Raw genomic sequence first — 14,080 nt, 5'->3', positions numbered from 1 at the left:
ACAAAACAAAATTGAATTAAAAAAGGGTTTTTAGGAAAACCTTGCATTACAAGTGAAAAACAACGAATATGAAAAACCAAACATTATTAATAAAGAAGTACCACAAGAAAAGATAGAATGTTCTATTTAGCAACATTCATCATTTAGAACTTTCGTTTCGCACACTGTGGACTCTAAAAAAATCATTGGCAGAGAAATAACACTGTTTGGAACATAAGTGCAGCGGTGCAGTTATCTAAAAATTTACTATATTTGATGAATGACCTGAAGTTTAGCAAATCAACTTCTATCGATAGTAAAAAAAATCTTTCTCAATTTTATCCAATTTTTGCAGCAAGAAGCAGTCAATGATGTAGGGTAAAGTACTACAGAACCCATTCGATTTTGGCAATATTCGATTTTGGCTACATCCGTTTAAACCGCTTTTAAGAGATTTCATAGTCTAAATCAGGGGTGAGCAACCTTTTGAACGAACGGGCCAATTTAAATTTTAAATCTCGTTGGCGGGCCGCATATTGCGGACCAAATTCGAGATATCTCGTTTTTTTCGCTTGACGCGAGTGCACTTCACTAGGAAACATAACTCAAACGTGATTTATTTTACAAAGAAACTTTATTCTACATAATTGTGAACAGTGATTTCGATAACTCAAAGATACTAAATTTGAAGAATTTGATCCAGTTATTTCTGAAGTTGAAGATACCAAATTTTGGTGTTCTCGGGCTCAGATTTCTTTTCTTTCTGATCCTTAATGTGTTAAGATAACCCTTTTTTTAATAACTAGCAGAGCTTCACGTCATTTGCTATAAATTCATATTTTTGGCATTACCAAATCTAAAAAGGAAAGATAAAATGAGTTGACGTGATCAAAAACAGAAATTCATCACGATTTTTTAAATATCCTATATTGAAAAGGCACTCCACTAAATCTTTGTCATTTTTAAATTCTCCAAATTTTTTTATAGTTTTTTTTGCCGTTTCGTTCTTACAACTTTCTTGTTAAAACCGATGGTACTATTCGTCTTCGCTTCGATTTTAAAATCTTCTGCAGCTTACCCCAGGGATAACTAAGAGTGTGAAAAATATACCTTTATTTAAAGAAATCATCGTTTTCTTAACGTTGGACGAATCCAGATTTTTATATTTTTTTATCTGATATATATATCATTGGGACAGGATTTCTAAAGCTATAATATGACATTGGTAATGTGGAATGCGAATTATGAGTGAAATAACTAAATTTGGTATAATGTTTGTTATAAAAAAAATTCTTTCAAATTTCTGTAAAAGCATCACGGAAAATCGAAAAGACCTTTTGGTCGAATCACAGAACTTTAGATATCTTTTGTTTTTATCGAGAACTAATATTTTTTGTCGGTAACTTCAATGCTGGTTGATTTATTTTGATGAAAGAAATCTAAAATCATTCACCCAGGCTTTGTTATTTTCGTCAATAAATATTCAATAAAAAAAAATATTTCACAAGGTTATCGTTTAATTTTTTTTGCCAGTATTCGAATGCTAACAGAACAAGCCATTATGTCGAATTGGATAGAATAATTTAAAAAAAGTTTTCTGCTGAGCAAATTTTTTATCATACAACTTTATTTTTGTTTGAAATGAGAATAATGACTTGGACTACGACGGACTTCTAAATTCCTTTGGTCATGTGTAGCTAACGATTTTTAGCTGCTCTTTCACTCATTTTAATGGATTTTGCTTTTCAAAGTAATGGGTGTTAGATAATTATTTATATTTTCTGTTTTGTTTATTTATATAGGATTTTAACCAACTTGGTTATTCGTCCTTTGTGCTTGTGCTCCTTGTGCTCTCATGCATTCTTTCAGTATGATGCTGATTTTCGAGTTTTATACGATCATTCTGTAACGTAGGATATAAGACGCATAACAAAGTTGCTGAGAAATATACCTACAAAAATGTTTATGGGTGTGATTAAAAAGAAACATTTTACTCTCAAACATACTGCAACATGGTGTTTTCTTTCAATTTATTATTTATTTAGCATCAACAAGTGAGGCAGGCGTTGAATTGGTGAGACGTCAAAAAATTTCATCTCGTGTTAAAATAATAATTATTTTCATTAATTGTTCATGAAATTGAATGTTAAGTGCTTTTGTAAGAAAGAGCAGTCTTGTAGTCTTATGTCCAAGGGCAGAAACCTGTTAACTTCAATACGGTCAATGGAAGAATGCTGCTACTCAGCAAATATATTTGTTGGTTTATTTCTCAACAAACTTTATCATACGTTTAATGTACATTATAAAATCATCGCCTGAAACTCGAAAAAATGGCTTTTACCTACCAAAGTGGAGGCAATATACATAAGACCGCTGCAAAAAATGACTTTTTGCTCCCATATGTTTTTTCGATGCCTTTTGGGTCACCAAGCATCAGTGTAAAATTTGAGATGATTTGGTTGATTCCTGAGTTAGCGCAACGCGTTTCAATTTTGTATGGAAATTTGTATGGAAGAAGAAATTTTTTGCACATTAAATCATGCAGAAAATTTAAATAAGCTTGAAACGAAATCGGTCTTTGACTTTTGGTTTCGACTATTCTTAAGCTTCATTTTTTGTTAACCTGACAAGCAGCTAAGAATTCCATGAAAAAATTTAAAATCATTTCAAAATTAAAAGTTTGAATCTATTGAAAAGTATTCTAAAATGGCAGACTTTGCTTGCTAGGGCTGCTAATAATTGCATGAAAGGTTCTTGCAAAGGTAATTTAAATCAATGAATTCTCTGACAATGCAAAACAGTCAAGTCAGTCAAAAATGTAAAAATTAAAAATAATAATTTTCAAAAAAAAAAAAAACAATTTATACCATCGAATAACTTTTCTGGGGTACAAGTTATGTTTCTGCTTTGTTCACCTGAATTGTACTGCAAGAATCAAGCAATATTTTCCATCGTAAGTTGAAGTTTTTGGAACTTTCAATACATCTCTGGCGGTTTTTGAATGGAAAATTTTGCTTTCCTATACAAAATTAAAGCTCGTTGCGCTAATTCAGGACTGAATGTATCGGTTCAAAAAATTTTATTTCTGGCATTTCTGGCAGCAAAAACAACCAAAAAAAGTTATGGGAGTTGTATAAATTTAAGAATTTGAAATTTCCATACGAAGTTTGCAGTGGTCTAATATACATACATATTTTTAACTTCTGGCTAAACGATTGGACGATATTCAACATCTTGTTCGTACATCCTGAAAGTATACAAGAGAGCGCAAGTTTAGCTCTCAATGCATGCAAACCGTTGCCAGCTACAATATTTGCTGACAAATGGGCAATTTTTCAGAATGAACCACCTGATTATAAGCAATCAGGTTGCACTGCTCATCGCAGAGAGAACAAGGTTATTTTCTCACTCGAATCCCGCACGGGAGAACAAACTTGCAAACATGGCGAACTTTTTATCATATCCGACTTATTTATACCGACTTTAAGCAACCATTTTCACGACCGTTTATTTATTTGGTAGGAATTGCGATTCGCATTAACATTGTTAACGATTTGAGCTATAATTTCTAATACGATTTTATCTATGCTGGGTAAATTTCTACAAAAAATTTACGAATTTGTCCGCATAAATTACTTCTGCTTAATAAAAACCGCTCACTAGGAAATCTTCCGCACACCGAAAGAATTCTTCACATGAACGCTACGTGAAAATGTACATGGATTTTTGCCACCATGAAAATCACGTGAACCTACGTGAATTTCAGGTAGCAAACAGAGCTGGCGCAGCAAGCAAAATTCACGTAATTTTCATATGAGTTGTATGTGAAAATAACGTAGGTCGAATGTGAAAAGGGATGCGTTCTGCTACAAGTGATTCACTTAGATTTAATTGAAATATAAACGTAGTTGGGGTTTTTGGTTCTAATAAATAAAAAACACTTTTTGTACACTTCACTTCACATATCTAACACATAATACCGCATCGAAGATGGCATTTGGGTTGCCGCCATAGTGGTTGCCTGGTCGTCCTAGTAGCCCCAATTCCGAAATCTGTTAAAATAACAAAAAATGTAAATATTGAATACACAACAAAATTTTAACTACTTATCAAAATCAGCTTCTTCATCACCTAGAATTTCTCTTTCCGATAGCACCAACTGTTTGATCCGCGCCATATTGAGTAGTGTATTCCCTCACATAGATTTTACGTGAATAGGTAATCCAGAGCTACGTGAACGTCACAAAGAATACACCAAATCCCTTTGTACTTGGTGGATCACTGGATTTTCACGTAAATCGAATGTGTCTTCGTTTTGACAGCGAACAGCCATGTGAATTTCACGTACGAATCAAGTGCATTTGTATTAGCTTCGAAGTGATTCACGTAAGTCGGTCAAAAATTCACGTAGTGAGCATGTGAGCACGTGAAAATCCAGGTGAATTTAAAGTTGCTATTTCGGCTGAGTGCAGAAATAATGCTTTCACACGGTTAATTATTAACGCGTAGGGATAGCAAAAGATAAACTACGTTACACTGAACCTCGAAAATACCCAAACTAGAGAACTTTCCCCACCAACCCGAATGAAACCCCCTCCCTACAGGTTTGGCTATTGGTGGCATAGCTCAAAGTTAAGCTCTTAAAGAAGAACTCATTCCCCAAAATCTGATACCGCAATAAAATGGAAATCAAAATAAAAATAAAAAAAATACAGCCAGGTACAGGAATCAAGCCCATACCTGCAATGGCACTGCGATTACCATCTCAGGATGCTAACCGCTCGACCATCGGAGAGTTGTTGAGAGAGGCAACTGGCAACTACATCATCGTATATGCTAGACTTCCTGCGAATGAAGCGAGAATAAAAGTTTCCCCCCCAAAAAAAAAAAACAGTTCTCCGCTTTGAACTTACCCCCAAAACCTAAATCTGCCACGATGAGGTAATAGAATCAGATTCGCTTACAACAAAAAAAAAACCCTCAAAAAAACAGTTCTCCGCTTGAAGGACAAGTTTGGCGTATTTGCAAGCTGTGATTTTTTCTCAAACTTGAGTTGTCAAGATTGAACTCAGGTTTGGGGGGTGGCAGTTCTCAAGTTTGGGTATTTTCGATTTTCAGTGTAGAATTGTACGTCTCGGTGGTCGAGTGGTTAGCGTGGTAAGACGGTAATCGCTGGTCCAACTGATGGCATGGGTTCGATTCCCATCTCGGTACTGGGTGTTAAATGTTAATCTTAAGTTGTCCACGTCATTTATTCAGTCTGTAAAGCCTAATCGGCTAAGACGGTGTATGTCTTTTTATTTTATTTTTTTTTTTAGAATTAACATTTTAACATGAAGTACACACTCAACCGAAATAAAAACTTTAAATTATCCTGGATTTTCACGTAGGCGCTCACTACGTGAATTTTTGTCCGACTTACGTGAATCATTTCGAAGCTAATACAAATTCACTTGATCCTGAGGTGAAATTAATATGGCTGTTTGCCGTCAAAACGAAGACACATTCGATTTATGTGAAAATCCAGTGATCCACCAAGTACAAAGAGATTTGGTGCATTCTATGTGACGTTCACGTAGCTCTGAATAACTTATTCACGTAAAATCTATGTGAGGGAATACACTACTCATTATGGCGCGGATCAAACAGTTGGTGCTTTCGGAAGGAGAAATTCCAGATGATGAAGAAGCTGATTTTTGGTGAGTAGTTAAAATTTTGTTGTGTATTCGTTATTTACATTTTTTGTTATTTTAACAGAATTCGGAATTGGGGCAGCTAGGACGACCAGGCAATCACTATAGAGGCAAGCAAATGCCATCTTCGATGCAGTATTATGTGTTAGGTATGTGAAGTGAAGTGTATAAAGACTCCATTGAAAACAAAAAGTGCATCGTGTCTAAGAAAAAAAATAAAATGTCCTGCAAAATCAACACATTTTTTATTTGTAAGATCCGAAAAAATCCAACTACGTTTATATTTCAATTAAAACTAAGTGAATCGCATGTAGCAGAACGCTCTGTTTTCTACCTGAAATTCACGTAGGTTTCACGTGATGTTCATGGTGGCAAAAATCCATGTACATTTTCACGTACCGTTCATGTGAAGAATTCTTTCGGTGCACTGTAACAATAATAATCACTAGAAAATTATAGCGATACCGTGGTTCGGAATTTTCGGCAAATATGAAATATTTTTAAGTTACGTTATACTTCACGTTAATTTGAAAAATAATAGTGAATTCATAATTAAATGTGATTGAAAGATATCTAGAAACTACGATGAAGTTGATTGTTGAATTGAAAATCATTGTTCAGTTATTTTAATACCATGGTCTTTGCTATTCGGGAGTGTATGTCTTTTCTATAATCTTGACGTTTATGATTTTTTTCAACACAACCAACGACTTAGCTTGCGAAACGCATGACGTTTCGACCATTTTAGTTGCTTTTCTCAATAGAATTCCCGGGCATTTCAATAGATAGGGTTTGATGAATCCCAACCGTAAGATAACCAAAATACTAAGGAAACAGGTATCACGGTCGAAAACATAAATCTAATTTAAGAAGAATATTTCTTTGTACTTTAATTCGATTTTTAAATAGGTGACCAAAATAACAAGACTTTCACTGAATTTTGAAAGCCCCTACCATTGACGTAGCATTCACACGGGCCTTGGCTGTATTCGGAATCCAACTAAGTTAATTTCACCCTTACTTTGAAAATCATTCACAAACTCTAACTGTTAAAAACATTCAAAATAGCGTCGGCTCTAGGCGGTTGCTCGGGAAAGTTCGCGTTCGGATTTTTTTTACTGGTAGCGATGTTTTCCCCCGGATGAAGATAACTCACGAACGGGAGATACGCGAAACGACACAGAAAACCGTGCCATTGAAAGATTTCGGTTCCGTCGTGAGACAGATTTGTTTTGCCGGTTTTACCGAGGTAAGTAAGAAGAAAATGATCGGTTGCAATATTTTTCGCGAAGTTTTGCTTTACTGGGTATACGACACAACAACAAATTGACGCGCTTTTCCAGTAGCATTAATAGCTGCTGCGTGCTTTGAACTGTTCTTTAAGCTGCCATTCAAGTGCTTTAGAATGCTTACGAAAGAAGTGGCCACAGTGCCTGTTATATGACTTTAAGCTATCGATATTCAAACTATCTGATAATGTAATGTAGTGTCGATTTTATATCAAAAATCTGTGGTATCAATATGCTAATTTTGAAAAAAATCAAATTGGCATTTTTGGAAAGAGGGAAGTGAAACTGTTTTAGGGGCTGATATTTGTGTAATGTGATGGATTGTGTCTTCGTAAAGGCATCATTGGCAAACGAAGTGCACATTTCTACTTCTGTGTACTTCCGACCTAAATATGCTACGTTACATTATTTAGACTTTTCAATATTGAAAATACATTATCTGAACAGCCAGATGAAAAAATTATCTATTATATTTTGGATGATGAAAATGAGGCAATTCTACTTCCAGTCGTAGGTGAGAACGAAATGCTACAATTAATTTTCGGCAATGCTTCTATTTATGGTTTTAATCAAGTAAATCTTAATAAGAATAGTAACAGTACAAACATTGATATTTTATTTACAAACTGTGAAATAAAATCCAAAAATATGAAAATGGTTAGTCCCTGAAAGCTGGAATTTATGAAAATTGGCTTATCAGTTTTCAGCACTCAGTCAAAATACTTAAAGAAGTCAATTCATTATGAAGTTGAATTATTGCATTGCATTAGACAGAGTCGTTTTGGGTTTTTTTTAATATATCAAAACCTTGGGTCTTCAAAGCTTCGTTTTGGTTCAAAACTTATTCATGATTTTTTGCAGTTTTTTAAGTAACGTTTACATGAGCAAATTTGAATTTTTTGATTCGTATGGGAAAATTGAGTATTTTTTACTGAATCATCAACATCATTTATGTTTCTTCTGTGGAATCGTGTAAATTTATAAATTTTCTAAAGGAAATTTTCCGCTGAACAACTTTGTCGAAAAACGTAACTTCGTATCTTATTAGACATAAAAATTATTAAGTGTTGAATTGAGGCATGCCAATTGACATTGAAAAACAATAGATTCAAATGGCATCACTGCTGAGTGCCTAGCGAGACCATGATGGCTCTAGATATGGTGATCTCATATGCCAAATCACCATTCCGCCATATTGAAAAAAGTTTTGACAGCTGGCTGTAGTGTTTACGAAAAAAGGGGTCCAGGGATGCCAGGTGTTAGTGATGAAAAATCAGATGACAAAAAAGTGTTTGTATGTGCAGAAGCCAATCGTAAACGAAAGATCAAAAGATTTAAAACCGTACTGGGGTTTAGTTTATTTTATTATATTCAAATTGAGTTTTCGGAAAAAAGCAATGCAATGAGTATATTCAATGAATTAATTTGTATTCTAAACACTTTTTTTTTTAAATTACAATACAGTTCGGTCTATCCGTATGTTCCGAAAAAGAAAAACTTTTCATTGACCGTTATGATAGAAAGGATCTTAACAACAACTGGAACAAACAACTAAAACCCTAAACCGGATGTTGCTTGCTCCTTATATATTCTTTTTACCTTATCCAAAGAGCTATTTTGTTTCCCTTTAATCGAAAGGTGTTGGATGAAAATAAACGTAAATCGGTTCTGCTAAAGGAATGCTATAAATTCTGCTATTGATAATTTTCATGATTAAATGATAAAAGATTTTATGATTCGAAATTTTATTTTCAAATAACTGTTGCATCATGTAAATACTGCTTAAGCCTTTTTTTAATATTAACATATTCAGTTAATCTACCTTCACCACCACCCACGAGCAGCGCTGAGCTGGAGCTTTGCTGCACTTGAGGATGACTAGCAATTGGACAGCATCACCTGCAGAATCCTTCAGGGGCTCAATCCATTCCGGACAATCAACAGTCTGCAATGGATCGAACTGATTCCCCAACCCACTAATCGGACTTATCGTCATGCTGCTCAGGCGCCTAACGTTGCGCATATTTTCCTATTTCAGCTCATCGGTTCCTTCATTCAAAAGTGCCAAAAACTTCATCTGGTTTTTCCAAATGCTACCCATCAGATCCGGATTACTCGATTGGATCTTCTGGAGCAGCGATGGCAACAGACGGGGGTCTTCCTGAAGCAGCTTTTTCATCTCGATGAAGATCGGATGTTCCTGCAGGAGGGCCAGCCGCTTCTCGGACGATGGAATGTAACGCCTCGCCATGGTATCATCCGATTCGATGACTTTCTGCTGCTTCTAGATAGCTCTTGAAAGAAAAAAAGTGTTGGATAAGCATAAATTTGTCATAAGTAATGCAAAATTAATGTTACTAACCACTACCGACAAAGCTGGCACCGTCGTTTATAGGTCCAACTTCTTCCAGCTTTGCTTACTAGCCCGGAGCTCAGCCGGAAGATTTTGTTTCGATTCTATGAATTATATTTGCAAAAATCAAGGCGAAATCTTTGTCAAAGCAATATCTTGATGATTGGAAAAACTTCGTGATTTACAAAAAATCAGAGCACCTGGCATCCCAGCCAGACAGCAGCCAGCCGAACAGCCAGCTGTCAAATTTCGGCTCCTCCTCCGCATCCAACCCTCGTCTACTTTTTGTCAAAGTGAGACCACCATATCTAGAGCCATCATGAGCGAGACTAACGAGCCTATAGTAAACAAAGAGACGAAATGTCACGATTGGAATTTTTGATTTTCTGTCAGTGTCATTCCAATCGAGCTAAACCAAGCAGTCTTAAAGGCAGTCCTACAGCAGGGTTGCAAGCTTATTATTTCAAAAGGGATTAGATTGCGCTTCTTTGTTTACTATAGTTTCTTTAAGCGAGACCCATGGCTACTTTTCATGCAATACTCCGCGAGACCCCTGTTAAACAGCTGATAACTTTTTTGCCTAATTAGATACGAAGTTACGATCTTCGATGAAGTTGTTCAATGAAAAATTACCTCGCGAGAATTCAGCACAAAAAAAACCATTAGCAGGCTCGATTCCACAGCAGAAACGAAAATGATGTTTATTTTTCAGAGCAATATATTCGATTTTCCCATACAAACCAAAAAGTTCAAATTTACACATGTTAACGTTACTTAAAAACTCTGCACAGCATGTTGTAAATTAAAAGGTGATAAATCATTGATTTTTTTTTCAAGTTGATTAGATGTCATGTCAGTGGATTGACAGTTAATTTGTGCATTGTCAAGTACATGGCTAAACTTAAATATTTTAACAAGAATTTCCAGCAAAAGTTTTTTTCGTACTGTTTTAATTTATCATACTTTATCTATATTTTATTATTGCTGCGGGAAAATATCGATAACGCGTTCATAGATGTGCTACATACACAAATTAATATTCAAGGATGATTGGAATGTTTCTCGGTAAACTTACCCGCAGTATTCGGAAAGGGCTTTCACTTAGAAGACACACTTCGGCATCGACCGTTTGCGACAGAATGGCTTGCAGTTCACTGTTTTCCAGCTGATTCATGTTGCTGGCTCTACTCGAGTGAAGAATGCTTTCACTGGTTTTTCGCAATCTGGAGAGCAGCCAATTCTGGATGGATGAGGATGAGAGAATTAAAAGTTTAATAATTTCCCCCCGTTTCGTTTTCGCGATTGGGATTTTTGAAGGTTTTTCTTTTAAGCTACGTACTCCAAAGTGTGGCACATTGTGCAGATCGTTTCCGTCGAGCACCGCCGTCGGGTCACACACATCCAGTTCCGGTTCCGCCCCGGACTGAGCCGGTCTTGCGCTATGTAACAAATACAGCGGTGTTGGCATGGCTAATTGAATGAGTTGTTAAGTTGTGATCATTTTCGCAGAATTTTTTCCTCTTTTGGTTCATGAATTTTTTTAAATTCTTATTTCATTCCACTTTCGCAGAAGAGAGATTATGATTATGAAAGTGGATACTCAGTAGAATGGAATCATGTCATACTCGAAAATTCCATTAAATGGTTTACGTTATCGTCCATGGTTGGATGAGAATTTCATTCAACTGGTAAATGGTATCGTACCAGTACAGATTTATTGAAATACCAAAGACTCAACATCTAGTAAATACTTCTTCTAGATTTGTATTGAATATACAATGAAACTTGTATAAAAATCTGCCAGTCTCTAAGTTCCAATGAAAGTTGTTTATGTTTTGGTGTACAAAAATTAACAGATCAAATTTAGATTCTAATGATAAATTTATTGGGGTGCAACAAATTTTAAATCCTTCTTATGTCACTTGGAGTCGAAATATCACGAGGGTGGATAGTACAATATGATTCAAAAAAAAAAAAAAACAATAAACTGCAATAAATTGGACAAAACTTTATATGAAAAAAAAATGCTTAAGTACAATCAAAATAGAGCAAAATCGGAAAATCAAATTATTTCAGATCAAAGAATTGAAAAATCACGATTTCGAAAGGTAGAAAAGAACCTTTCACGGTTTGTTTTTTTGTTCTTAAAATTGTTTGATTTTCCACTAATCGTTCGATTTTATTTTTTATTTAATTGGAAGGAAGGGGGGATACTTTGTCCTCTTTCACCGTTCCTGTTTATTCTGATTATGCAAAACGTGCTGCGTATGGTCGAGAATAGGGTTACTGAGTTAAAAAAAAACGAGGGAACTTCGAATCAAGGTTCCGAAATTCGCTCGCGATAGCTTCTATCTACACACTTTTCTCATAGCACCCTCAGGCAGCGTTGGTTAGCCCCTGCCTTTGCTGTACGAACCGAGGAAATGCTGTGCGACATTTCATTTCCAAATTATCAAAGCGGGCCTTCCGTTTTCTTGTTTACGGATGAGGGGAAGGCTCTTTCCAAAACACAAATAGATGGACGACTCACAACAGAATTTTCCGTCTGATGCATAGTAGCTAAGCGATCTTAGAAGGGGAAATTTTTCGTTTGTTGCATTCGCTCGCGATCGTCTCTATGTATTATTCGGCTCTGATTATAATGTATTTCGTTGTGACAGAAGTAGTGTCAATAGTCGTCGTAGCAGGGGTGGCGGAGTACTTATAGCGGTGTTAAACAAGCTCAGCGCATCATTGGTTACTTTGTCTAATACCAATTGCATAGAAGCCTTGTGGGTGAAAGTTTCTCATGCTCATAGTTCGTTTTTAATTGGTACACCATATATTCCACCGGAAAAAAGTCAGGATGGATCAATTATCGATCTGCATGTTGATAGCCTATTTGAAGTTAGAGTGCAACATCCTTCGTGCAGCGTTATTCTTCTCGGTGACTTCAACCAACCGCAATTGACGTGGATTCGTGGTGACAGTAACAGTATGGTGATAGACTCTACTTCAGTATTAACATCGGCTAGTGCATCACTTTTGGATGGAATGCAACTGAATGGAATGGATCAGAGAAACTCTCTACGCAATTCTCAAAACCGAACGCTGGATTTGGTTTTTACGGACGAGTCTATCTCAATAAGCTCGGTCACTGAGGCCATCGATGCCGTTGTTCCGATTGACACGTACCATCCTCCGTTCAATTTTGATATCTCTTTTCCAAACCCTATCGTTTTTGATGCGGCGTTCGATACTTCAGCTCGCAACTTCAATCGCGCAGATTTTGACACAATGAATCGAGTCCTTTCTGAAATCGATTGGACGGATTTCCTCAATTGTACGGACGTTGATATTGCCGTGAGAGTCTTTTGTTCAATTTTGGATGATGTTTTTAACAACTCGGTACCCTTGGTGCAACCTCCGCATCGACCTCCCTGGAGTAATGGACACCTAAAGCGGTTAAAACAGTTGCGTTCTAAATTACTTAGAAAGTTCACTAGCTCCAGATGCCCTTTCGCTAAAATGAATTTGAACGTTGCTACAAGAAAATATCGCAGTTACAACCGTTTTTGCTATCGACGTTATGTTGCTCGTACGCAAAGTGAGCTTCGCCGCAATCCGAAAAAGTTCTGCGGTACTCCAGCTAAATGATAGAATTGCCACGTCTTCTGCCGAAAAATGTAACCTCTTCGCGATGCACTTCTCCAGTGTTTTCTCTGATCTATCGCTAACTGCTGATCAAACTTTCGCAGCTGTCACACGGTTACCCATAGATGTGTTGAATCTGGATGTTTTTTTTCTATAAGTGAGGAAATGGTTCTTGAAGCCATTGGTAAACTGAAGTATACTACATCAGCCGGACAGGATGGAATTCCGGCGTGCGTTCTTAAGAAGTGTCGAACTCTTTAAGTGAAACCACTCACTCACATCTTTAACCGGTCCCTAGAACAGCAAAAATTTCCCGACCTCTGGAAAAGATCGATTATGAACCCAGTCTATAAAAAAGGTGATAAGCAAAATATTCTCAACTACCGTGGTGTAACATCACTAGCTGGCTGCTCGAAGGTATTAGAGAGGATCGTAAACGATGTTATTTTCTCAGCTTGTCGGAACTGGATCTCTGAAAATCAGCAAGGATTTTTCCCTAAACGTTCGGTAACCACGAATTTGACAATTCCTGGACATGGTTGTGAACTGGTGTGCTGATAATTTACTGGTTTTAAGCGTTGCTAAGTGTTGTGTTATTACATTCGGTCGGAGGAAACATCAATTCATATATGAATACAGCATACTGGGTGAGTCACTGCAACGTGTGGATCAGATAAAGGATCTTGGAGTTTTATTGGACCGTCATATGACTTTTAAGCCCCATTACTCTGTGGTACTCGAGAAGGCCAACAGGATGCTGGGATTAATTATACGCCTGAGTGCAGAATTCACCGATCCCGTCTGCTTGCGAGCTTTGTATTGCTGCCTGGTTCGATCAATATTGGAATCTGCGAATCTGGTATGGTGGCCGTTTGAGGCTTTGTGGGTTGCGCGTTTCGAAGCAATTCAAAGGCGATTTGTACGGTATGCTCTCCGTGAACTACCTTGGGAAAACCCGTTAAATCTATCGCCTTATCCACAACGATGTGCTCTGCTTGGACTCCATACGCTGGCTGATCGTCATTCCATTGGTCGATCACTGTTCGTGGCAAAGATCTTGAGAAATAAAATTGACTGCTGTTGGCTGCTTTCCCGTTGTAACATTTATGCTCCAGAACGAACCCTTCGGAATC

The 14,080-nt window shown here is 36.6% G+C and overlaps 1 protein-coding gene across 1 annotated transcript in view; it reads right to left on the bottom strand.

The window, feature by feature from the left end:
• The window catches only part of LOC129758062 (transient receptor potential cation channel subfamily A member 1), a 118,800-nt gene that overhangs the window by 92,447 nt on the left and 12,273 nt on the right, over window positions 1-14,080 (bottom strand). Inside the window, 2 exon segments of the mRNA XM_055755489.1 lie at window positions 10,390-10,554; window positions 10,654-10,753. Coding sequence (XP_055611464.1) covers window positions 10,390-10,488 — 99 coding nt within the window. The 5' untranslated portion in view covers window positions 10,489-10,554; window positions 10,654-10,753.

This window comes from Uranotaenia lowii, chromosome 3, assembly GCF_029784155.1.
Source record: "Uranotaenia lowii strain MFRU-FL chromosome 3, ASM2978415v1, whole genome shotgun sequence".
Classification (NCBI taxonomy): Eukaryota; Metazoa; Arthropoda; class Insecta; order Diptera; family Culicidae; genus Uranotaenia; species Uranotaenia lowii.
The sequence above is the reverse complement of the archived record's forward strand: the minus strand, read 5'-3'. Positions and strand labels throughout refer to the sequence as shown.